General features: G+C 38.7%; 1 protein-coding gene across 3 annotated transcripts; it reads right to left on the minus strand.

The window, feature by feature from the left end:
• rubcn (rubicon autophagy regulator) lies at window positions 1–27822 on the minus strand. Of its 3 annotated transcripts, XR_005992075.1 has the most exons (22): window positions 27581–27822; window positions 24978–25131; window positions 24455–24538; window positions 22110–22269; window positions 21812–21918; window positions 20931–21162; window positions 18513–18938; window positions 17328–17420; window positions 16728–16843; window positions 16283–16481; window positions 15533–15640; window positions 14522–14596; window positions 12251–12311; window positions 11855–11987; window positions 11573–11718; window positions 10893–10957; window positions 10407–10645; window positions 7832–7893; window positions 7558–7711; window positions 7315–7408; window positions 2541–2771; window positions 1–2161 (listed from the first exon to the last, which is right to left on the minus strand). XR_005992075.1 is itself a non-coding variant. In XM_041790840.1 (21 exons), exons 1-21 carry the CDS (start codon window positions 27616–27618, stop codon window positions 2632–2634), a joined length of 2886 nt encoding a protein of 961 aa, XP_041646774.1. In that variant the 5' UTR covers window positions 27619–27822; the 3' UTR covers window positions 1–2631. The 3 variants fall into 3 exon arrangements, 2 of the variants coding, with proteins under 2 accessions (XP_041646774.1, XP_041646775.1); XM_041790840.1 differs by having other exon boundaries at window positions 1–2771; XM_041790841.1 differs by lacking the exon at window positions 14522–14596 and having other exon boundaries at window positions 1–2771.

The raw sequence follows: 27822 nt of genomic DNA on the forward strand, positions 1-27822 counted from the left end.
AACAGTCTAGCCAGTCTTTTATTGTCAACATAATCACAGAACAAAGGCAAATTCATACAAATTATAATAATAATCAAAATAAAGGAAATTAAAACTTTTAATAACAGACACTTTAGTGCACTTTAAATCTCCACACGCCTCCATGTTAAAGGCAGTCTAAGGACAAACACTCTGCTGAGCGGATGAGGCGATGAGCGTCACTTTGTTCAGGAGCTACAAAACTTCAGCGTTTCGTTTAAGAGCCGCCTTATGGGTGCAGTTTGTAACTTTGCCAGGACTCAAGGAGATGAATGTGATATTTATTGCTTTAGTTGCATCGCATTACAGACTGACATAAAGCATAGCCTCTAATGGATATAATGTCCTCTGGAGCTTCATCCATTATTAAGTCAATGTTACAGTCATGAGCAAAGTTCACGTTAGTTTGAATACATCTGTGGGTTGATTCCTTTAGGCTATTATCTATGAGTGCACTTCATATATTCTAACCGAGAATCTAATTCAAGACAGAGACACTCTTAAAACAACTGACACCAAGCCCTTGCAGTAAAATTAGCCTTGTTGAGCTCTTAAAAAGTACAGGAAGGCAGTAACAGAGGTGTCTCTAAAATGTGAAGTGGTTCCCTGCTAAAAGGGCCCAAAATTCAATTTAAGTTTAGCACCTGATAATTCAAGACCAAAAAACAAAGTGACTAAATGTTAAGGAAAAGCACTTGTCCTGTATTCCTTTAATTCATGTGATAGATCTATTGGCTTTTACAAAACTCCTAAAAGAAAAAGGGTACAAGAAATAAGTGCCATGTGTAAATGCTTTTAAAGGAATAGTTTGACATTTTTTGAGGAAATATGTTCCAATGATTCTTTGTGCTGTGATGAAGTAAACATGCCAGTTTTTTTAATAAATCACACAGGATACACTTGTGAAGTATTGTGACTGCAGTAGAGGCAGTAAAGGGCCAGGCTTGCTTTTCCCAGCCTTTACGCTAAGTTAAGGTAATCATTTATCATAAGTATTTTCCAAACTATCAAATCAATCCTTTAAAGAAGTCAGTAAGGTTGGGAACCACTGTTCTTGATGTATTATGAGATATGTTGGAGAAGAATACCCACTTAAAAAAGAATTTCAGTCCAAGCAATGATGTATAAACTTATTTTCTCTAAATATAAGACTGTGGTTCTCTTGTTGTGGACTGAAACCCTTTACAATACAGTGCAACCCAGGTGACAGGATCTTCATAGACGAAACGGTAACATTTCACTGTTGTTGTGATTTATGAACACAAAAGAATCTCCAAAGTGACGTCCCAAACTCGCCCCTCCAACAACAACAGAATAAATCAGTGCAATCAACTCGACTTCTCTCTCTCTTCGTCCATTCACAATGTTAGAAAAACAGGCAAGTGCTGATTAGGCTGGTGCAAACCATTTGTGCATGGCTGCTTGTACAGCAGGTAGACATGTGCACACATAGGCATACACTCTTATTCACAAAGCTTTTTCTAGTAACCACACACTCATACATCCAATCACTCAAAGCAGCACATAGAAGGAGCATCTTCAGCTTCATTAAAAACAGCTGCAACACTTGCTTTAACACCCTCTCTCTGAGTCCAGTACTTCTATAAATTAAACTCTCCAATGATACTCCGCTAGCTCTACCAGTCTAAGCTCACTGGTCCCACAGGCACATCAGCATGGCTAAAACAATGTAAAAAATACTGAAAACAGGCAGGAGCAAGAGAGGATTACCAAATATTTTCAAATAATAATAAAACTCAAATACAGTGTCTGCATTGAAAATCTCTCACATCATAAAATTTTACTAAATTTTTGCTTTTTAAACAGTTTCTGCCATTATAAGTCACAAAAACAAACGTCAGCTAAGCCAGTAGCCATTAAAATCAACAGAGTTGAAGCAGAAGCTGCAATCGTAGGAAGGAGGAATATCAAACCTGGGTTTAAAAATCTGTGCACACGCTTCATTATCTGATCTACTTCAATCAGAGCTTTAGTAGTTTTAACAACCAAAGACAAAGTGCTATGATGTTGGGATGATCTCACACCCTTTTCTGATTTTGCAAGCAACAAATATCCAGATAAGTCAGACAAGTTTTGTCATTCACTCTCAGATTTCTTTTGGGAGAGCCACTCAAAAAGTTGCCTAAAATGGAAAACAAACAAAGAGATATTTACTTGTCTACTACAGACTTTTTGATACTGCTGTTCGGTAAGAATATCAAATTGTAAATTATTTCAAAAAGGTGATATGAATGAATGATTTCTGAATACAATATTAAGGATAAGTGTGTAATTAAAGAGAAATACAGATTATTTAATGTTATGTTTCCTGTAAAAATCTTGATTAGTAAATTACAAAGCCTAAATGATCCCCACACAGACAGTTAAGTGCAGGTGTGAAAGGGGCTTTGCTTCAACCTAACGCAGCTGATGATGTAAAACTAACACAACTGATGTAGAAAAAAGTGCCCTTGTGGCAATCTTTGTAGATCAAATTATTTGTTTGAGACAAATATTGTTACCCAGGTCTGAGAGGACTGGAACGTAAAAAGAGAGGTGGTCTGTCACTACAATCATAGTCGCGTTGTGCTCGTCATCTTTTGTCTCCGGTCCTCACGAGTTCCCACCTCCCTCATCCTCTTGTTCTTCCATGTTTCTGCGTGCCATCCTCTCCCTCCGCTCTGCCAATCGTTGACAACGAGGACATTCTTTACCTACCCGGAAGCAGTTGCGATGGTAACACGCGTGGCACTCTGGGGAAAATAAGAGACAGAAATCACAAGAGTCAGAGTCACAAAATGTGCCACACAAAGAAAGGAGCATAACAGGATTCAAGCAGAGCAGCTCCTAACAGCTAAACCAAACAATGCCGCATATTCACAAACCAGTAGAACAAGTTTGTCAAGAGGTGTCAACAAAACAGCCAATCACAGTAAGACCTGAGGGAGGTGGTAGGACGACCGGAGTATAAAAGACAAAGAAGTAAGAGGCAGCATGGCAGAAGTCAGGAGGAAGCAGCAGAGAGAGAGCTGATTTCCCAGGAAGCATACACCACACCCTGAACCTGTTTAGACTCATCCCAGTCCTCCAAGAGAGGACACTAGAGAGCTATTAGACTCTTATATCTCCACTAATGTGCTCCAATAGGCAATGACTGACTAAATGATTATGCTGCTGATGAAAAAAAAAATAATAATCATGACAGACTGATGAAATGACAGGCAAGTCCAATTTAAAAATAAAGTTTATTTCATGTTCACATAAAATTAAATTATAGCAGTTGGATGTAATAGAAACTAAAGGCAAAAAATTACACATTCACTCTTTTAAACAACTACAAAACACCTCGTATGCAAGACTTCCTTCAACAAACACCTGAAATAAAACAAAATAAAAATGGCCAAAAACAGGCTATGAAGTCTAAGGTGCAGAGCCAGGCAACATTACCTGCAAAGCTGAAGAAGCTACAAAAAAAGCACGTCTGTCTTTGATATTAAAAACACTGCAAAAGCCCAGATCTATGCAAGTGTGTGTCAGTTTTCTCGTAAAACAACGTATGCATTTTGCTTTTGCTGTCAGGACCATATGACTTTAGGATGACCTGCCTGAGGAGATAATGCATGCAGAATCAGCAACTTCTATAAAAATCTCTTCTTTAATCTCAATTTAACAGGCTTGTTTAAATGTGATGTGAATCCCCTTTTAAAAAGATCTTTAATTTTTCATTTTCTTAAATTTGTTTCATTGCTCTTGTTTTTTAATGTTCCTGACTCCTATTAGATATTCTGCAGTTATCTTTCTATAAAGTCCCTGTAATGTGACAAAAAAAAATCTTTATTTCAGGTTTGATGGATGACAAGCCACTGTGTTATGAACTAACTGGCTAAATTGAATTCATGAAAAATATCTCTAAGTTTACAAATTTAAGTTCCAAATTCATGAAAAATGAGGCAGTAAAATCTGCTCTAGGATGGTGTGGGCATGTCAGTTAAATGAACTGAAGCCACACCCACTCACAAGAAATACCATCCTCTCACATAAAAAAAAAACCATTTTTGATCAAAGCGTAGCTGCTAGAACAGAGAGACAGAAGTTTATAATTTCATTTACTGTTTTCTGGTACAAATCTCTTATGATACTTTTCTTGACCTGTAGGCCACTGTGGCCGATAGATATGGCGAATTTACCTTACAATGAACAGAAACGCAGCATTTAGTTGGCTATTAACTTTCAATGAAGGCAGTGACATCAGCTAACAACAGACTGTACTGAGATGAACTGCTCTTGGATCATTGTGGCGTTAGGGAGGTGGGGTATTTCCCCATCAAAACTGGTGATGTCATGCTCCAAGTGAATCCAGCAAGGAAAAAGGTGAACAACTTTCTAACGGTCCAAATCAAAAATTCAGTCACACATAAATCTCAGTGTTTTCACATGTTTACAGTGACCTTATTCCAACATATGTAGTGTGTTAAGACACACAGTTTGGATTTCACTTTACAGGGACTTAATGACTTTTTTATATCTACTAATGGTTTTAATCTTCATTTTGTTTATATCTCCATTCACATTGTCATTTATTTATAATTGTAATCATTCCAATCTCATACTCACAGGCAGATTTTTTTTATTTACACCTGAAATATTGGCTGTAAATATTAGCAGAAATTTTCTTATCAGCCAATACCGATATTTCACTTTTTGATACAGTATATCAGGCCAATAATATTGTCCATTCCTAGTTTGTCATAATATAGAATTATTTATTGCTTGATTGTTGAGAAATACATAAGATGAGGGATACAAAAAATAATCGCTTATTAAATCGCAATTGCAATACTGGGGATTAAAACAAAAAAAAAAAATCACAATTAGATCATTTCCCCAACTGTTAAGCCCTACTATGGACACCCTACTATGGACACTTATGTTATTTTACAATACCTTTCCTTAGTTTTTTTTTTTTTTTTGTCAAAGCACATTGTAAACATCTGTTTTTAAACATTATAACTTGTACAAGAATCATTCAGCCAAAAACTCCAGATCAACACCACAATGAAAGACATGAGCTGTATTAACTAATTTTGAAATTACATCTAGTTTGTAGACATTGTTTGCTGGTAGATTTTTCAGTAATCACTGACAATTCTGGCTTTATTTTTTAATATTAGATCTTTATCTGGATTGACCAGGTGAATGCAACTTAAACTGAGGTACCTGTATTTCAACTAGAAATCAATCAAATACACCTACTAGATTCAAGGTTTTGCAGTGAAAAAGACTGACCAAAAGGTGCAACCAGCCAAGCTAATGATGGGTTTACAGTAATGGCAGACACCTCCAAGTGTTTGGAGAGACTAAAATAGCTAGACTCAAACTGCATATGCTACATCCAAGCTGAAATGCATGACCAAGGCAAACTGAAGGTAAACATTTATGAGTGCAACACCCCTGTAGAATAACTGCCACCCTGCATGGCGAACACAAAAGCTCAGAGAAAAGGAGAGAAAACCTCTGAAAAACAGCTTCAAAATCCATCACCAAGCTTTAAACAGCAACACCTGAAAAATCAAAGCTTCAGGCCTCCACCACCAAACAGCTGCCAATAAACCCTCCACCAGCTGTGAAACCATGCAAACATCTGACATACCAACGCCAGTCTAGTACAAGAAAACCCAGGACCAAATGAGAACAAGTGAAGGAAAAAAGTGTTCACTAAACAGAAGTGAGAAAAGTTAGAATTAAGAAAGTGGACAGAAAGGGGATAGGTATAACTGAAAGGCCACTCTGTTTTTAAACTCTTGAAAATTAAACATTTGTGAATCACACAAATAAGCTGAAAAAATGGTACAATTCTCATTGTCAGTTTAATATACAGCTAGTGCAGCACAGCCCCTTGTAAACTAAATGATGTTTGTATACTTTGGTTTTTAACCATATATATATATATATATATATATATATGAGATATTTTTTTTTACCAAATATGTCCAGCATAGTGCAGCCTTGCAAGGAAAATACTTGATATCTTCCTTCTATAGGCACTTGTGACAAATTATAAAGGGTAAAGCCTCTGTAAAACTTAAAAACTATTCAGGTTTAAATGATTAAATAAGTCCCCAAAGCCCTCAGATAACTCTAAAGTAGAGTTATGTAGAGGTTAAAAGCTACTATTTTATCCAGCAGATATCTGCAGCTTAAAATGCTGTAAATAAAGCTCCATAAAGCTCCTCTTAGTTTATGAATCTTCCTCATCTCTCTCACTCCTGCTCTCTTTGTCCATTCCCTCCCTCGTCTTCCTGCCTCTGGTTACCCTCCTTGCTTTGCGCATTTTACGACTCCTCCAGTTAGTCTGTTTTATGACAGCTGAGTCTTGTTGCCCTTCCTTTTCAGTGTCAATCTCTCTTTTTCCATCACTGCTGTCCTCCTCTCTCCTGCCCCTCTCTTTAGAGAATGACAGCTGGTTTGGTTTAAATAATTTCATGAGGGGAAATTTCTCTGCATTTTCTGAACCAGGTTTTTCAGTTTTATCTGCCTGAATTTGGCTTTGGTCTGAAATGTCATGCTCCTCTATAGCCTCTCTCCTAGTCTTTGTTTCCTCTTCAGTGACTGTAGCTTTCTCTAAATATCCAGTTTCTGTCTCTGCTTTCACTTCTGTCTTCCCTTCTTTTTCTCTTTTTGAGAAACCTTTGGCAAGACTAGCTAATCCTGATATCTTCCCACGTCCTTTCCTCTCTTGGCCTATTTCCTCTAGACTTTCTAAGCTACTGCCAGTTTCACTCTCAGATGCACTTTTCTTGAGTCTATTTACATGAAGAACTTTTAAAAAGTTGACTTTCTCCTTCCTTACATGCACATTTTCCTCACTTGTTGCTACTCCTTTGCTAAAAACCTCCCCCTGCTCACCGCTGTCTCCCTCCTCTTCTTTATCATACTTTGTCTCCTCCTCTCTCTCCGATTCTGTCCCTCCTGTCATCTCCTGCTCCTCCTCTCTGCCTTTATTCCAGGAGAAAGCTTTCATCAAATTAACCGGGTTTAAGGCTTGAAATATCTTCCCTTTTCCTTGCCCCTCCTCTGCTGTTTCCCACCTTTCCTCCTCTTCACTCTTCTCCCCCTGATCCACAGCAACCTCTAAACCTTCCTCCCCTCCCTCCCCCTCCCTCCTGTCTCTCAAGAGGAGCCTGGCAAGTCTACGAGGTTTGGAGATCTTCCAGTCTCTCCAGGTTAGCTGAATGGCAGGGCGGGGGGAGGGGGCTCGAGGGCCGCCCAAGCCTGCCACCAGCTGAGAGGGCTCACCTTCGCAGCGCTGGCACTTGTTGAGCTGGAAGGGGAAAATGATGTCTTTGTCGTTCCCGCAGAACTCGCATACAAAGCCCTTGGCCTGGCACAGCTGAGAAAGAATGGAGAGAGAAAGAAGATGAAACTAATCTCCCACTGAGGGAAAATAAAGAGAATATGAATCATGAGTCCTGGTTCTGTTGACAGAAAATGATGCCTTTAAAGAGGATGGTAGAGGAGAGAGTTAAGAGGGGATCTTACCACACAGCCAGCTGCGTGTATGGTACCAAGTTTAAGCAGCTCTTTCATTCGAGGAGCCAGGTCTCCATTACGTACAGCAGTGAGGTCGTTGAGGGAGAAGAGGTGGAGGTCCTCCGTTAGGTGACCAGGAAGGGTGTCAAACTGGTCCAGAACCCTGAAGTATGCACAGATAAATCACTAGTAGTAACAGTAACAGTGCCTTTTAACAAAGAATACAAGGCACAAAAATGGTTATACAGCTGTAAGGTTGACAGACATGCACGTGCAGGCTTACTCTTTTGCAAAGCGGCACGTCTTGAAGAGGTTTTTCATGTGAAATAGCTGCACCCTCAAAACCTAAATAACAAAACAAAAAGATAAAGGAAATGTGTTACTTACATAATTACTGACGGAAACAAATAGCCTTACAAATCCATACAAGCAAAAGAAACAGGAAAGTAAAAGGCAAATTAAGTTATCTTATAAAGTCATCTTCAAGTTTTCCGACTACTTAAAGCTCTCAGACACTATCACATCCACACACTAATGTAAAAGGCCTATCAGTACTAACTTAAAACATTTATGCACATCGACCCTCATATAGGCTATGCTCATATGTTTTTTAAATCCTTGGATTACACAATCTTTGATTGTTGAACTTTATGCAGTTAGTTGTTCCCCGAGTTTGAACCGAGCTGTGAAAGAAGGCTTTTAGGTTCTCAGCACCTTTTGCTTGGATCAATCTGCTGACTAAATTTAAACTGCAAAATTTAGCGACTCTGAATAATTTTAAGTCTGTAGTTAAGACTTTTGAATCCAACTGAACTATTAAACTCATTAAACTGGTAATCACTCTTGCATTTTTCCATTCAAAAGTTCAATTGGTTGTGTTCATTTAGAAATAATCCAAAATTTTTATTATCTTTTTATTCTGCTTTGCATTGCCATTCCGCTGCACTACATGGGAAAAAATGTTTTCATAACCAAGAAATTAAAACCAGAGAACATGTAAGCCTGCATGTTATTCAAAGATTTACTTTGTATTGGTAGTATTTGTCACTCTGATAATTAACTGACAGTGGCCTTTAAGTTTTTGATATCTGATCATCTGGTTCACTGCTTCCCAAAGAGTGGGCCAGGGCCCCCCAGAGGTACTGTAGGTGGGCTGCAAGAGGTCATTTACAATGACAAAAAAAATTAAAGAAAGAAAGTCATGTTTCAAATAAACAAAATGCTTGATTATGTTATTTTTAAAAATTTAGAAGTAACAAAACACAGCCAGAAGTTTTAATCAACATCGCTCTTTAAGCATTTATTTTGTCTGATGTATACAACCCGTTTCACAGTTTAACTGGTATTTGATTGACTGTTAACCACTCTGCTATGCCGCTAGCTTCCTTTTAAAAAATTATCAGCATCTATGGAGACATTAATGCTACTTAAGAAGAATTTGCTGGGCCACAAAGTTTGTTTACAGATATAAAGATTCCAAAATAAAATTGAAGACCCACATGCTGAATGGTTTAATATGATGGGTACGAATGCCTATATGGCTGGAAAAGAAGGAAATATCTATGCTGTACTGTTCTTGACGGAAAATAAATACAAGAAATAAAAAAGAAAATTTAATTGACTTTGCAGGTGCCTGATGTTAATGTATCTGAAAGCAAAGCATCTGTATTGAAATTCATTGTTTGAAACAAAAGTATGATAAATAAAAGGTTAATATTTGAGTCTTGTGTTATGGTTGTACAAGGGTCCCAGGAAACTTTTAGGTCGCAAATTGGGCAACAGCATTCTGAAATTTGGGTACGTCTAATGTTGTGGTTTCTGTGTGGATTACAGATAAAACAAAAGAAGTCTGGCTTTTGTTCTTCACTTTTAGCGATGGGCCTTCTGTATTGTAGATGCGCATGAATAATATTGCTATAAAGTAACCATGATGCAGACTTAGAGTAAAAAAAGGATGAATCATGTCCTGTCTCACAATAAAAATGTTACTTGGGAGTCAGGAAGACGGTTTAATGTGTGGTTCATCTGTTGTGTTACAACTGAGAACATAGATAAATAAGCGGTAAAACAAGTGAGAGAAAAAGATTTGACAAGTAGTTGACTATAGGCAAAATCTGACCAATTAAAATTGAATAAGTAAATCCTTAGTTTGGGGACACTCCTACCCAAGACATTGAGACTGAAATCAAACCACCTACTACACTGTGGGCAGTTAGATATCCTATTAACAGCATTTGTGCTGTTAGAAAGTTAAATATTCAGCATCTCATCCTGCTAACTTAAGTGACAGTTACCCAACTTTTCTCCTTCCTGTTGGAAAATAGGTAGAAGTATCTCTGCATTCAAAACATTTAATTCAGTCCTTGCAAAAAGAAGCAGTCCCTAATAAAAAAAAAAATGAAAACGATCTTGTTAAAGAATCTAAACTTGAGCACAGAAAAAATATTCCTCCTGTAACTCCCCTGAAAGAATTCCTGTGATTAAATTACTGTACTGGAGATACTTCATGTGTTTGAGAGTCATGTGTTAAAATGGCTAAGAAGGTTAATTGTCCTCTTTCACCTCACCTGACTGTTTGTTTACATGGGAATGAATGGCCCCTTTCTTTCTGACCTTCATACAGATCATTTGAGTAATTTTAGCAGCAAACAGTCAGTGTCACCTTTTAAGATTAGGATATTTAATGCTTAGAAAACACAGAGGAACATTTTTGCCCACAGTGGCTTTGTAAATACAATTTTATCTATTTCATAAGCTGCTAACTCAAAAAATGCAAATATTCAATATAGTTGGCCTCCCCCAGTTGATGGAATAAACAGAATATTCTGATTAACCCTCCCCATGCTAGCTTTACTCACCCTGACGGCCTCTAGAGCTTTGATTTTCTTGTACAGGCCGCTGTTGATGTCATTGGGGTTGAACAAGGGGTCTCCGGCAATCTTGCTCAGCAGATCCCGGGCAAAGTTGCTGACATAGTACTTACTGAAGTCCCACTTCCTCAGAACTCTGCCAGGAACCACCGCCTGGGCGTTCTCATGGCAGCACTGGCAGAAATAACGGCCGAGGTATTCACAGTAACGCAGTCGTTTGATATAATCTGAAGCATGGACAGGCAGCAGAAACACAAGGTGAGAAATCTGAATAGTAGTACGAAAGGGGAGATAAAATACAGATATTCTATCGCATTTTAAAATTTAAAAGGAATGAAGATGGGAAAACTCTTACACTTGAACAAAAATTAAACCATAAATAAAAATGTGTTTTAACGGTTTGACTCACTGAACAATGTTGAAATGCTAAAACATCAAAAACACTTAAATATATCGCTAATTTGCTGGTCATACCAGGGTCAATGCGGGTGCCACAGCCAGCGCAGCGGTAGTTCTGTTTTGAAACAACAATCTTCCTCCTGTTAGGGTTGGAACAAAAGCCAGAAACATCACATTATTATGAAAAACAAGTAAAAGTCACCCTCACTTTATTAAATGAAAACACATTGACTTTGACTTGATATGCATCTTAAGTTTAGAAATGATGAGCTGCATCTAGACTCATCTGACTAACAGCTATGAACCCTTTTTATGTCAAACCCTGCTTTCTTTGTCAAAAATTTACAAAAATGTTATAAAAATATATCCAATTTGTAAAGCATGATATTATTTCTTTCAAGACTGTTTTGGAAGACTTTTCCTTTGAGGAACCTGACTGGAAAATGTGCTCAACGGTTTTATTTTCTGTCTCCATGTGATTGTCATAAAAGGTGTTATGTAATGAGATTAAATTGCAGCTGTGTATTAACCTCTTGACCATAAAAGCACTGCCTTATTTCTCTTCTGCAGACTCACCCAAACAATTCTGATGGGATTAGCATTTCATTGGCAAATACTTGTGTATGCTTACAAAGGGCCAAGTTGTGTCTGAATGCCATCAGAACAAAAAAATAAATAAATAAACAAACAAGAGAATGAAGGACCAAGAAAAGAACCAAATACAGATCCAAACAGAAAAACCAGTGAGGGCTTACTTTGGGGCGGGATGAATGTTGAAGATGATCTGTGGTCGGGGTGGGGCCCACTCTAGGTTGCCTCGAACACGAATCCTCAGCTTGTAGATGTCTGCATGTTCTCCATCATCAGGTGAGATGGGTAAAGAGTCAGGGATGGGTAACAGCTAGGAGAAACAAAATAGTTCAGGTTTGTTGTGTGAATCAAGGGGAGCTATGATGAAGAGAGGGTGCTCTACATTGCTACTCAGCTTTATGGTTTGTGGATACCATTGCTAAATGAGTGTACACAAGATGTTGTACCTTCTGTGGAGCATCATGTTCTGGGACCAGCCAGTCAAGCTCTGAGGCTGCAGGAAGCTGCATGCCCTCAAACTGCCTGAGTAAACCCATCGCTACTGATTCAGCTGAGTTAGACTGAAGGAAGGATGGGGAACTAAAATAAAAAAAAACACAGAATATATATTTGAGGGCATGTTTTTTTGGAGTTTGCTGCTATCCACAGGACCGATACAGTCATATCATTATGACTGTATCAGACTGTTAAAACTCTAAGAGTAAATTATTCATCTACTTTCACACTGTATTTTTCATCTAAAAAGGTCCAAATGAACTTCTAAGCATTGCATTATTAAGCTTCTCAAAACTGCAGTCATTATTATGGATAAAGAGAATCAAGAAGTGGATTTTTCTACTCACATGGACTCTGAGCTGAGGAACGACCTGCCGCTGGAGCTTATGCTGCGCTTAATGTCTGCATCTGGAATACACAGGAATAGTAAAACTAATAGGTAAGAGAGCTTCAGCTATTTAGCAGCGGATTGAAAGTCAGATATGGAGAAAAAGACCTGTTAATCCACCAGTCAATTTTTTATAAGATTCTTTTCTCTTCTTGTGTGATAAATTAAAATGGTAGGATTGGAAATAATCAGATAAGAATGAGTTAGATCATGAACACATTTGTCAAAAAAGTGAACCAGCAGCTGGCTGGTGGATGGATTGTGTCAATTTCTCACCACAGGTTGGAGCTACAAGAGCAAAGCAGCAATCAGTGGGTTTATAAAGATTTTTCTTTTGCATGAGGCACGTAATCAGGGGCACAAAATTAACAGAAATAGAAGAAGATAGCCTGCTGATGGCTTGCAGAATAGCTGCATTAGTTTGTTACACATCACAAACAAGTAAGCAAAGAAATTAAGCATGAAAGTAGTTTGGTAGATCAGGAGGTCGCCAGCATGACTAATGCATGACTGAAAGCATTTTTTTTCCTCAATCAGAGGATTAAAACTGTTTATTTTATTAAAACACTTGATAATTCAGAGGCCTTTTGGCCTGCAGTCAGTCACATTTCTTTGAAAGCATTGTAAAGATTAATTAGCAAGTCAGTCAGCTGCAGGGTGCAACAAGTACTCTTTGTTGTTTATGTGCAGAAACAGTTTCAATGAGGGATTGTTGAGAGAAATTTACGCTTTTCTCTGGATTAAGTTTGACTGATATTGCAGACATGATTTTAGAGGCTCATAAAAAACAGCTCATTGTGTGTTAAAGTGCAATCAATTTGTTGTTTTAGTGCGGTAATGCAATCACACTTGTGATCTTTTTTTGGTTCTTTGGATTATGATTTAGGTTAAAGACTTCAGTTCATGGATACAATTTAAATGAATCAATTGGGCTGATTATGCATGACAGACATTAAATGTTATTTCCATAAAGCCAATAATCTTACATGACAAGACATCAGTAAAATACATATATATTCCCTATGACAGACCAGTTATGCACTATTTTAATCAATGGACAAAGTCAGAAGCAATTTCTGGTCCCAAACTCCATCATAATGTGTTATTACGTTTCATTATATGCATGCTTACATTAACTCAGACAGATCATTCTATGCACCTCTGATAAAATAATCACTGTTGTTTTCTTATGGATGCCATTAGCTTTCACTAACTTTTGACTGTACTTCAAGCTTAAAAGGAGATAAGCTGGAAGGAAATGACACAGCAAGCACACGTCATTCTCACCGAAATTACGAAAGACAAAATGAAAAATGTTGTTAATGGATGATTTGATAATGGGATTGAACCTTGCAGTTAAAGTTGTAGAATTACACTCCTCCCATAAGCCTCATTAAACTCTAATGGGTACAGGCACCTCCAAACCCCCAGGGAATTCAGCAACAAGCAACAAGACAAACAGCCAAGCAAGTCAATCAGCTGAGATGAGATTCAGCTGACTCCACTCCAAACTAGAACTTACAGCGTTTCTAGCTCTGCTTAGGTTTTTTTTTTTTTTTTTGACTTTAAGCTTTCAATCATTCAGAGTTGTGTGACACAGTGGTTTTGACCCCCTTAAATTCTGAAAATAAGAGTTCAAAGGGACTTTAATTTTAAAAGACAGCCAGTTACAGGCTGCGAGCACATGTGGACAGTTTAGCACCACTTTTTAACAGTTGTTTATCATATATACAGGAACTGAAGCCGGAAATTGTTCTATCAAAATGTCCATATTTGGATAACCTCATCTGCAGTAGCCTTGATAAAAAGTATATCATTTACCCGTCGTACTAAAAGCTACTGCTCAGCATTGAATGTACTGAACTGAAGCTACTTAAAGCTGCAGCAAGTAAAAGACGGAGAGTACCGTCTAAAATGCACAAATACATTTCAAAACTACAATTATTGCAAAATATTGGTGCAATTTCAACAGTGTGCAGAGGTTTTCCTGTATTATTTGGTCATTAAAACCAAGGAATTAACCAATATTTGGTGCCTTTAACTTTTTGTGTTGTAACCTAAAAAATTGAGAGAATTAAACAAAAAAAAATCAGCATTAAGTTAGTGGGCATAATGGCAGAAGTTTTCAGTTTGGAGCAGAGCTATCAGCTTCCTCTCAGAGGAGTGTGGTCACACTAAACAGTCTACATGAGGCTGTGGAGCCCCACCCACTCGTTCCACCTGCAGATACCTGAGAAGAGGGAGGCGAGTGACAGGGAGAGGCCGCTCTGCGACACTGCCAGCAGGGACTGACCCTCACAGCCATCTGAGAGACAGAAACTAACACTCAGCACGACCAACACCAGTACTACAGATGCTTCCAGAGCCTCCTCTGAGCAGAGTGGCGGTGTCACAGGCAAACTTATATCACATCCCACTGATATGTGTGGAAGTCATGCAGTTATTCAGCCTCAAGGAAGCATAAATTGTCTGTTCTCACACTGCAGCACTGAGAAGTGCTTTAAACAAACATTAACAAACCCAATACTCAAAATGCATGCGCATGGAAAAATCCCATAATCCATGTTAGTGACAAAGCATACATTTAGATCTTTTTACATGTTAGTGATTAGGTTAGAGTTTGCTACATACAAACAGAAATCAATTTTGTTGATTCAGACAGCCTTAAGCTTTCCCAGATCAAACACTCCCTGTCAAATTATCTTATCATGAGATACATCACAGACCTGTGCACTGACATGTGGGTAGAGACTGCATAGTTACACTAATAAAACATTTTACAGCCACTAACATCACAAACTACCCTAGTGTGGCTTTTGTACTTTCATGTTTTATGGTCCATGGTGAAATGTGACATGCTGAGTGAGCAACATGAAGTGAGTGAGGTGATAAGTGTTTAATGAATCATGACCACACCAGAATCAAGCTCAATGATATACAAAAATATGAATCCTGCACAGAATTTACCCACTATGAATTTTCAGTTTTAAACTTCTTTTTTTGTCAGATTTTTTACTTTAATTTCTGAATGTTTAGAGCAGCCAGAGGATCAGATTTAGTCTTAACTGGAACATAGTTGTAGCTGTATATCATCATGTAAAATGATACTGGATATTTGGGCAACTACACAGAAAGGGCAGCCACTTAAAAAGTTAAAAATCATTGAGGAATCATTCTTTGTCCTTTTTTCCTACAGCATTTTTTCTTTGGTTATCATCTTTTCCTCATTCCCTCTCTCTACCTCGTAGCTCACACTCCTCCACCTCCTCAGCTGAGCCGGAGTCCGACAGGCCCTGACAGGAGTCCTGAGAGCTCCTCCTGGAACCTCCGCTGTCTGTGGAATGGAAAACTGCAGAGAGGAAGTGGAGAAGAGTCAAAACAACAAATGAAGCAAATAAATGAACATGACATGAATCCAAAGTTTACAAAAGGCACAATGCATGTCAGCATGTTGTCATGATCACAGCAATTATGGGCTATTCAGGTCTTGTTTTGCATGGCCTGGATAAGTTATTCTTAAATGATGTGCCAAGGCACACTGGCATGCCTTGAGGTCATATGCACAGCCATATATTATAACTATACATTAATTTGAGACACTGTAACACATGTTAGAGGCTTTTTTTTGCAAAAAAATATTAAAAGGTGTGCCTTGAGATATTTGCTTGATTTTATTGGGAAAGAGTCTGAAAAACACTGGCCTAGATAAACGGAAAGACGTGGAAATATTATAACCATTTATCTAAGGGATTGTCTTGACAGTTTAATTTTTACGATAAATCCTAGTAAGGCAGCCTTAAAAAGAAATGTGTGGACAACTATTGGTGAAAGTATAAATCTTATAAATCAAATATTTGCATACCAGAGTGCACTCAACATTACAAATAGACATAAAATCTTTAGTAACACATGACCATACTGAAAGGGATTGCATCATTATGTGTCTGTTCAGGCAATGACTTCTCCATTCAACACTTCGCTATTCACTTACTGTGCTGGGAGGTCGCACAAGGCGGCAGGCGACTGCGTCGGATCTGCTGCCTCCGTAGACGGATCTTCTGTTTGAGCTGCTGGATCTCAGAGTCACTGTCTCCCTCCTCCTCACCCTCCTCCTCCTGGCGCCGCAGGTTGTATTTCATCAGCTCAATAGCAGCAATCAGAGACTCTGATATGCTGAAATGGGCATTTTCCTAAAGAAGATTGGGAGAACATTTAATACGCTAGTGGAGGGCAACAATTCCATATTTTGAGCAATGCTATGTGATCATTTCAACTATGTAATTTTTCTTAGTTCAGCACTTTTTAAATAAATTATTTATCAGTTCTCATATCTGCATATGATAGCATTTTGAGCAGTGCCAATTTTATGATTAATGTGCAGAATCAGAGTTGAGAGGTCTGTGTTTATTATAAGTTAAAATGGACAACGCTCTGACCTTCTCAAGGTCAGCACAGCTGCCAAAGTCCTGCTCTGACAGGTAGCTGATGAGACTCTGACCCTCTGATGGCTTCCTGAACATCCCATCTGAAACACTGCTGTACTGGGAGCCATCTGAAAGCATCAAAACATTAAAACTGAAAACAAATGAAACAACCACACAATACAGAGACAGTGATGTAAATCGTATTTTCTGCTGAGTTTTCATTAGCTTTTGAATGTAACTTAAAGAGATCTACAAATGATGTGGAAGAAACTTGTCATAACAAAGCAACAAAAAATTAATTCTTAACTTTTCTTCTATTGACAAAAACCATTCAATCTTAAGATGACTACAGGTCCAGAGTGTCATGTTCATGAATCAGTCTCACAATCCTAAACCTCTACTGTCCTACTTCTGCTCATATGTAGTAGGTTTTCTGTCAAATCTGTGGGTTTTCTGTCAAATCTGTGTCTGAAATCGTCCCTTCAACCAAATCATCACTGTATGAGAGCAGTTCTTTCTACAATAGTACTCATTTAGTAGTATATACACGTATACAGTTATTAAAATGTAACTGTAAAATGTGTCTTTAATAGTTGTTAACAGTAAACTCACGAGACTCCATGTAGAGGGAGCTGGGTGTGCTGGCGTCACTGCCCTGAGGGGTGAAGGGGCTGTAGTCCTTCATAGAGTCCTCCACAGCTGATTCTAGGAGATGATAAGTCCAAATTTAAAACCTTTTTTCAGCAGAAAGTAAGGTGATTAAATAAAAAACAAATCATTTAGAATGAATGGGAACATGCATTGTTCTGCACAGAGTAAGCTTAGGGCTGTTGGGTGTTTATGCATCTTAAAAATCAATGAAATCTTTGGAGATGGATTGTTTTGCATGCACAAACAAAAAAATGACTTTCAAGGAAAAAAATGAAGTATGTGGTATCTATGAGAATATAACCATTTCATTATTTTCTTGAAAAAATAGGCAACTTTCTTTACGGTACTGTCCAAATTCTGCAAAAATATATACAAGAACACAATAGATTTGCTTAAAAATGAGACAAAAGATGGGAGGTATGAAAAGAAATCGAACATATTAAGGATAAAGTCAAGGACATAAATTGTCTACTTATTAACTTTATAAGTTTTCCAATAAAACACAGGCAGGCCATGAGAACTGCGAGCTCAACTGAAAACAACACAATGAAAACATCATTCACCTCATCATCACATCTATTTGACCTGAATAACACAGATGAGAAGAGCTTGAAATAAAAAAAAAAACAACAACCAAGATCACATTTTATGAGCTGAAGGACTTGAAATGAGAAGGGAAGAACATCTGCATGCAGAGGATAAAAAATGAGAGGGGGACTGATGGAGCACAGTGGAACTGCACTGCCAACCTGCTACCGGATCTTCTATTATTATGGTGATTTTTCTGTGGCCCCCTCCTTCGCATAAACAATAAAAAAGAGAGAGATAGAGCAGAGGGGGAGAGAGTTACCTTAAGCCAAGAAGGTGAAACAGAGAGATAAAGGTTGATCTGGATACTGAATAAAAGTTAGACAGAAAGTGTTCACCATCTTTGCAGTAGGGTGTGGTCAAGCTGTATCTCACGGAACCACAAACACATACAATCACTGTGTCTGTAAAGCTGCTTTAAATTAATTATATATCAATATTTTACAGACAACTGTTTTTCTAGTGTGATTTCAGAACTTGCACAAAGCAGTTTTTATGCTGTTGTGTTTTGTTGGGTAGGCTTTTTATTTTCATACTAGCTGCCACAACCACACTCACCATTCCTGAGTTTCTGACTGACCCCTGTGTCAGAAAATGAGCGTGCGTGTCCTCGGGTCCCCCGGCCTGGTCCCCTTTGGCCCTCTGAGAAGGATGAGCGTCTGGGCTGGGGAGGAAGCAATGGGCCCCGCTGCAGGGACTGGTCCTGGGTCTCTCCCTGCTCGCTGCTGTGGGTGGAGCTACGAGAGTCTCTGCGACTACGTTGCCCCAAGTTACCAATAGCCAGGTACTCTGGACCATCGTCATAGTCGCCATCACAGGAGTCCCCCCCCACAGGCTGAAGAGAGGTGGGTGAGGGGGCTTCTGTGAGGGATATGCAGGGTACTGAGAGAGGGACAGGAGGGGGCGTCACACCCCGCTCGCTCTCCCCCGGTCTGGACACACCCCAGGGAGCGCCCAGGCTGCTGGCTGGGGTAGAGGTAGTGTCTGCAGCAGAGGGGGAAAATCAGGTGAGGCTGATATTGACACAAAAACAATTCCAACAATAAAAGTAACAATGAGTGAAACTAACAATGAGCAAACCCCTCTATTTTCGTATTTATTTTAGAGAACACAGCTGGTTCAGGACACTGAGTTTCAGAGGCTGCATCAACACATTCTTTAATAACTGACTCCATCCACAAACAATCAGGCCTCTGTATAGTTAAGTCAGTCAGTCTATTCACATACAAACTGTAGTGCATTCATAGTCCCATTCCCTCACCCTACCCCCTCCAACCCTGTATGTACTGATTACAGATTAGACACCATTTTCTCTTCATTTGCTTTACTCAGCACACAACCTTAAAATCCTTTGCTAAAATAGGAGAAAACACCCAAAGTCTAATTTGAAACTTGACTGAAAAATATCTAGAATGGCTTTGTTACTTATACTGAGCCAAACTCAGCTGTGGCCAAAATTCAGATTTGACTGTGTTGTGTAACCTTCAACTTACGTATCTCTGATCTTCCTGATTTTATAACTGGAAAATAGTCAGATACAAATACAAATGGACCTCAGCAAAAGCAGAAGCAAGAAGACTGCATCTTACTTGTTCATTTGTCACCACTTGTTCATATCTGTCCTTCTTTCCCTCATCCCGCCTTGGTGATCACCTGACTATGGGCCCTTGCTCTCTCAAGCACTAAACTCATCAGATTCTGCCACAACCCTATTTGTCCAAACATCATGCACCTGTCAGATTTCAAATATGGTGTCGTCTTTTTCACAGTCAGCCTGTCCTTCTAATGTGGATACTGCAACCCCCCCCTCCACCCCAGCCACCCCCCCATTCAGTTCATCAGCATCTATGCCAGATCCTGAGGTCTTCCGTTCATCTCATCCTACATACCTCAACCTCCTCCTTCAAGTCACCTTATTAGTGTCCCTGTCCAGCTCCTCAGAAGTCTACTCCGCATCTGATCCTGCATCCCTCATCAACACCACTACCAGTGTCTAGACTCCATAGGGAGGTATCTTACTCCTGCCATCTGTCTCCCTACCCCTTCAAGTATATGAAGTCATCAAGATGGTGTCTAATTGTTAAACTTGGAATAAGTCTGTCCTGATAAAAATATAGTAAGCATCTCTGGAAACTATCACAAAATTAAATTAAAGCTTGGTCCACAAGTAGGCTGGTAGTTTTGAAAGCAGAGGTTTTTCAGTGCATTTGGGGATTTTGTACAATCACAAACAGTGCAGTTCACCAAAAACTCACCTTTTGGAAAACTTCTTCCAAGGCACCGAGTCTAAGAAAATCTGTGTAAATTTATGTTTAGACTTGGAAATCTGATTTTTTAGCTTGTTACGTCACACACCATATGCCAGTTTCTCCTCTGTTTTAAGTCACTGCTGTACAATGTTAGACTTGTGCTGGAGTTAACATTGCTGAGTTGACTTTTTACATGCTCACACACACATAGTTGCTCTCTCACAGCAACGTCTGAATGGACTACAGAGGTCACTCCTGCTTCATGAAACACTGTCTAAACCCTGCTACCAATGTCAGTGGGTTTGGAAAAGTCACGGTTTGGGATAATTGAACAACTCGAAAATAAAATGGTTATATCAGTGAAACAAAGAGGAAATTTCTGTCAAAGACATTGTTGCCGTTTCTCAGTGAGCTGCTTCACCCACAGAGTAAAGGACAGACTACTGTTGATATGGCATTGTCTGTATGAAAAGTAACAGTGTGTTTCCATGTGGAAGATGTTTTTGAGAATCTATCATTGTGAATGGTTTGAAAAAAGAGGAGGAAAACATCAGTTTTCAAAAAAACCTGCCCATATGTGGACTAAGCTTATAATGAAACTGATAGAAAACAGTCTAAATTGTTCTAGCTATACATCTTTAAGCACTGAATTAGAGGAAATACAGATTAAAAGCACATTATTAAAATGATAGAAACTCTATTTGTTGCACATCACCCCTGTTCTCACTTGTGCTGTAGCTGTTTTGGGATCCAGCTCCTGTAGAGTTCCCAGAGTTGTGGCTGGTGGTGGTGGTGGCTGCTTCTCGGAGGGAGCAGTTGGAAGTGGTGAGTCTGCGATTTAGAGGTTCTCCTCTGGGAGCCAAGTCAGCACTCCTCCAAGCCCCACCAGCCCCTGGCAGGACACACAAGCTCTGGCTTTTCAACAGACCCAGACATGGCGGGACCTTCAGAGGGGACAGCTGGAGTATGAGGAGAGATAAAAAAAAATGTGATGACTTTGTCCCAAATGTCCTGCATTAAATGTGCCTTTTAAATTTAATTCTTGGTTTTGAGTACCTGCTGTGACTCACACAACACTGGTTAACAGAGTGTGAAAAATCATCTTTGTTCCTGTCTGATCTGAATTTTAACACTAATACAACAGGGCTGTTATGATAACAGTGTTTAAACTATATGTGATACTGCTTACATTCAAGCTATGTCAATGCTGGTTTCATATCAGTGCAACAGCAACTGAAAAGACACAAAAAATGTGAAAATATTGCTGCCTGAATTTCCAACAGTGTTGCATATATATCTATGTAATTTAGACAATGATGACATTTTCAGTTTTTGGTTTGAAATAGAGCAGATGATTTTTCAATGCATTAAATCATTTATAAAATCATTCTACCAGTTTTAAAAGGCTTTGAAAAGTAACAAACCTTTAAAAACTTTATGAACTTTTACACAAACTACATATCTATTTAAGTATTGTAACCATCATTTTACTATCCATAAAAATACACAAACAGCTGAGCTACAACAGATGAGATAAATAAATATATCATGTGAGATAGATTCCATTAAAGCATGGCTCAAGCACCGAAGTTATGTCTTTACACTCACCCCAACAGTATCTACTTGAGCCAGCAGTTTGGGGTTATTCTGCTCCACAGCCTCCAGACACTGAAACATGGCAGTCACATGCGGCTCGCTCAGCAGAAACGCGTCATCTGACAAGCAGAGAGGAGGGTGAAAATGAGAAAAACAAAGAGGGGAAGAAGATAAGATAATGAGAGAAGGTTAAATACTGAACAAAAAGATCAGTCAATGAGAGCAGAGGAAGTCCTCCTGCTACCTCTTCTGTTAGTTCACATTTATAAACATTTTCTCTAACAAACTGGGTGTTTATTTTGAGGCCTACCGTTGTAGTATTTGCGTGTGTGTCCCAGATGTCTGAGCAGCGGTCGCAGCTGAGCTGAGAGCATGTGAACCTGTAAACTGTGAAGCAACCAGCGCTCAGCTTTGTAACTTTCACCGGCACTCTTAATCCCACCGCTGACAACGGGCTCCAGGTGACTGAACTAAGGACGAGGAGGAGAGGGGGGTCATGACAAATGTATCAAAAATGTTGGCTATAACAGACTGCAAATAGAGAAAAGGGTGCAACAACAGGGTATATTTTACAGATCATTTCATTACAAAAAAGGAATCAGACTTTTTACTGTTTTTCCAACATTAAAACTAACACGTTAAGTACTATTTATCTGTTTAGTTTTGGTTGTTATCAAAGCTCATGTTAATGAATTCAAACATGTTCTCTTTTCTTTTAATAGTCACAGAAAGATGCAAATTTGCAGCCAAATTAAGTATCATTTTGTTTCACACTCTGGGGCTGAAACTTTAATAGGCTGGTCTGATATGATGGAATAAGCAGATAGATGGCTTCATAGTTAAACAGAGAGATTAAGAAGCCAAACAAGGAGTAATAAACATAAATATACAAGAAGGTAGGAGACAACAAGCGACATGTCGACCACAAATTGTCACATGATGATTACATCATGCTTATGCCCTTGTTTGTCTGAAACAGTGAGTTTAATGACGATAATTATGTTCCAAGTAGCCCTAATCTCTTTTGTGGTTGCACAATCCTGTGACCCACAATCCTTGAAAGAGGGGACTGTAAGGGAGAGCTGACAGTGTGAGCTGTGTTGGGTTTTTACCAACATGAACAGCAGAAATTGGAATGTGTTATATTCGAAGCTTCGAAACACATTGACTGACACAATCCGTGTAATGTACTGTACAATTTATCCGCTAAATTCCTAGTCTAAAATTTATATAAATCTGACGATAAAGTTGTACATTTTGCTGATATTAAAGGCCAAGGAGTTCTTTTATCTTCATGGTGTTACGGTAGCCAGGAATACTGATTAACCAGTGCCTGGACATTCCAGACACAGGTGTCTTTATACCACAATTACTTGAGACAGATTCACCGCATTAAGGTGGTCCCCATTTCTCTAAATGTAAGTCTACTCATGCCAACTGGCTGGACCTTTGTTGAATAAGGTCAGTCAATTTAAAGTGGGTGAATATTTTTACAGCCACTTATTTTACATGACATATTTTTATTTAATTGGCATTACTCTGTGGAAATATATTTTCACCTTTACATTAAAAAGATTTTGTAAAAAAATATAAAATAAATAAAAATTCAAAAACACTCAATTCTGTTGACAATGATTGAAAAACAATAAAATGGTAAAACATCCAAGGGGATTAATACTTTTAAAAGGCACTGTACGAAATATAGCGCCAGTATGTATGGCTGATATACAGTATATCAGCTGTAAATATCTTCAAAAATATCCATATCTGCAGATACAGATGTCATGCAGATATCATGCATCCTAACAGAATGGGATTACATTTTTGGAAAAGAACAAAAGGCCTTTGAAAATCAATTATAGATTTAATTCAGACAAGTACAGAATTAAACAGCACTTGGATAATATACACCACTAATTTCCAGCATCGCTACTACGCTCAGATATTCGGACCTCCATTTGCTGTAAATGAAGAAACTTAAAAGCTTTAAAAGCAGAACAACAAGATGACTCAGAATTAGAAAATGCATAAAAACCACAGGGTGAAATGGTGGTTCACCAAGCAAGGGTGTCGTCAACAATTTGTTTTTCTTTCATCTTTGAGAGCAACAAAGGTGATACTGCATTAGTGATCATATAATTTATACTTTCCTTTGCCAACATCCATCTGCTCAAGATTGATTATCTTACCTGTTGAGCAATAATCACTGATACAGGTGGTTAAACAGTACCTACTATGTCTCTATACCACTGCTTGGCACGGCTTCATTCAGATTTTCGGGTTGAAATTTTCCTCATTAGTTTTCCAGTGATAAACACTACCAACATTATCTGGTCCTTGTTATCTATTTTGAGATTACCAGCAAAACCCTCAGGATCATGCAAAGAGCTGCCCATATTACTGAGTTTTGAAACAGTAATGCAAACTGCAATGCAAATTAAGTTTAAGCTAAACCTTATATGTTTTAATGAGATTAAACCACCAACATTTGAATCTGAAGGACAGGATGAGCATAGCCTTAATCAAAGTACCAATGTTTGGTCACGGGCAAACTCCCTTCCCATAACAAACTCAAGAGACTGATGAGCCGCATAGATGTGAAAATATTTACTGTAAAGATCATGCTGCATGGTATTTGGCAGTGACCAAACATACCTGTTCAACATGTGAGGCGAGATGGGGGCTGATGTAACGTACACACCACACAAAGGGCCAGTAGTCTCTCTGCTTGTAGTACACCTGCAAAAAAAAATCAGCTGCTAGCATGATCCATTGGCAGAGAATATGGTCATCAATAAAACACAAACCTGTCCCCTGTATTTTAGGTAGTATATTAATTTCAAAGGGAAGACTAGCATAATGATGGAACAATGTTGACAATAAATGACTATCTGTGCTGATAAAGCACGTGAGAAAACCTGTCAGACCGATTACTGGCAATTTGTAGGAAGGGAAAAATGAAACTGTAAAGTACCTCCTGATGACAAGATGGAAAATCCGTGGTAAAGCAATAAAAGCTAAAATGTAACTATTTATTTACCAAGGCCTCATAGATATTTCTCATGGCATTCACAGCTCCATTCACATTTTGCTGATTAATGTTTTCTACTAGAGTAGTACTGTAGGATTACAGAAAACACCATAATCTGCTTATTGAGTGGTATCCCTGAGCTCTAACCTGCTCATTCTTCAGTCCGTGGCTCAGGATGTTGTTCATGTCCTTATGCAGCCGCTGCAGGCCGCCATAACGTGACCACACATTGGGGTTGTTGGTGGATACGAGCCCCTCCACTGTGGTCTTCAGGCTGGACAGCAGCTTCCAGTGCTCCCTCCTGTAAAGGAAGCAATACAGCAGGAGTGAAGTGAGGCAGGGTGAGGGAGGAAGTTTAGGAATGAGGAAGGAGGTAAAGAATTGCTGGTGTTAGCTGTGCTGTGGCTTAGACCATTACTCAATACTCTTACAGAAAATAAAAACCAATCCTTCAGCATTTTAGTTGAGCTGGCTGACGAGGAGCTGGATTTACTGTGAACCTGGAGAATGAGTGGGAGTGTGCTGACCGTCAATAAATATTTTTACCACATCCTCGACTAACTTTAAACTGCCCTACTGCTCCCGATAAACAAAATGTGTACAAGGTTAAAGGAAATTGTGTGTTGGTAAAACACAGACAGATTTGCCTATTATGGGACCATAACAATACTGCATAAAGGTGAACACTGGGACACCAGTGCAATGAAGGATTTGGAAAAACAAGTGTCAAAGCTGCTCTTCTATAGAACAAACAGCAAACAATGTGCTTAACTCTAACAGCTATCATTTCTGTGTGTAGGGCATGAAACCTTTCCTTACAGGTATCGAAAGCTGTTACTTCTAAAGTGTTAAAAAAAAAATCTGGTCACAATCCTTTAGCGCTATTCAACACAGGCTTACATTCAGGGCTTCCTCCGTTTCCCCCAAAGTCAGCAGTAAACGCTTCAAGGATATGAGGAACTCGTCACACAACTGTAGCACAGGAGCAGGACAAAAATCTTCTGTCAGAGTGTACTGACACTCTTGGGTGGGGTCCTTAACTGGTAACTTTAAGATTATAATACAGCATGCAGTGTTTGCTGTGATGCATCATTAAAATTCATTGGTTGAAAAGAGACCTGTATTGTCCTGTCCAATACTGAATGCAGTCCTGCAGCCGAACAAAGTAAAACACCATTTCTAATTGTTTTATATCTTTAGTCTTTAAAAGAAGATTACTTGCAGCAAAATAATGAAGAAAATTATCTGTTAAAAATTTCACATCCATACAAATATGGACAACTTGAATTGGTTTGACAGAAATTAATTTAACTGTACCATTTTAAATGAAGAAACAGGATATTCTGTATTTAAATTGTCCTATTGAGTAAGTCTCATATTCATCTATGGAATTACTTCAATCTCATGTCTCCGTATAAAATCTGGATTTTTTTTTTACAACTGAAAAAAAATCATATTGTGGGCCAAGTATATATTACATCATATCTTAAATTAATAGGATGAGACAGGATAAGAGGAGATGAGATAAGTTTGTCACGTGCACAGAGAAGACAGTTTGAAACCACATAGGAATAAACAAAAGTTACAAATTCTGTAGGATAAGGTGCATTATCAGTTGAATTACTGCACTGGTGAGAGGTGACATTTGAAATGAAGACTGGGGGTGCGGGGTTTGTGTGGACCATTAGGTGTGAAGAAACTAAGACCTCTTTCAGGCAGGAGCATCACGAGTCAGTCCGTCTGGCTAATCTATTTAATACCATCATGGAACATGGACGTCAGAGAACATTCTCCACATACTTCAGATCATGAAACATTCATGCAGCAAGAGAGATGCGAGGGGGACTTGGGTTAAGTTTAACTAATGAGTGTCTATAAATGTACAAGCAGCACTTCATGGAGTAAAAGTCTACAAGTAGCAGAAAGGTTACTGAGGTTAGGGATAATTATCTCTCCTTGATGTTTGTATAATTGCGTCTCTGTTGCAGAAGAGAAGTCTAGAGTGAGCTTTGTTTATACAATCTGACATTTAAATCTTAAATAAACTAAAAGGATCTTTAAATAATTATGGAAACCATGTTCAGCTTATCAGTAACTAGTTAACGTGAGAAAGCAGGCTCTGTAAAACTGCACCATTTTCTCATCCTACAAGCGTGTTGTCAGCAAAGGCTTAAACATGTCATTATGTTTCTCTGCCTCTAGCTTCTACACCCAACGATGGATTTCAATTTCCGTTTATAATGTGTGATTTTATAAAATATCCTGACATCAGCCAAAGGATAAATTGACAGCTAGCGTTAACTGTTAGCATGCTCTAGCCCTAGCTTAAATATTACCAACAGTCAGCTTATATTACGCCGTTTAGTCTGCAGAGTCAACAAAAATGCACAAGATACATTTAAATACAATAAAAAAATTCCTTAAAAAGTCAAACAATTGCTTTTAAAAAGTTGACAACCTTCGTAAATAGCCATGTTTCTCATAAGCTGTCAAATCTTGATTTTCAAGCTAGCTTACCCTAGCTGAGCGGTTTAATCCATCAATGCTCGCGCTAACTGGCTCCATTTCTAAAATATTACAACGAATGAGCTGTAAACCCCTAAATATTAATGCGACAAGTCTTCCTTGTTGACGAATTGGGTGTGGATTCAATACAGCCGTACTTGTTGTGTACACGGGTTTAAATGTTATCACTGTCACTTTTAGCATGACTAGCCGGGGCAAACAGCCTGGCCCAGACTGTCACTCACCTGCGCTCTTCCGCCTCTCCCTCCGCCGAGATGTCCATGTCATCCGGCCGGAATCGAACACCACACAGAGCCGCCAGCTTCCCCGACTATATCAGCCTTATTTGGTACGAATGAGGTAAACTCAAGCTGGTTATCAGCTTGAAAAAGTTACCCAGACTTCCAGTCTTCCGTCATCTCTGCTCTGGTTGCCCGAGCTTTCTGATCAAAACAGAAGAGGCCGCATGACCCACGACAAGTGGGCG

The sequence above is a fragment of the Cheilinus undulatus genome, linkage group 7 (assembly GCF_018320785.1).
Source record: "Cheilinus undulatus linkage group 7, ASM1832078v1, whole genome shotgun sequence".
NCBI classification, from domain to species: Eukaryota; Metazoa; Chordata; class Actinopteri; order Labriformes; family Labridae; genus Cheilinus; species Cheilinus undulatus.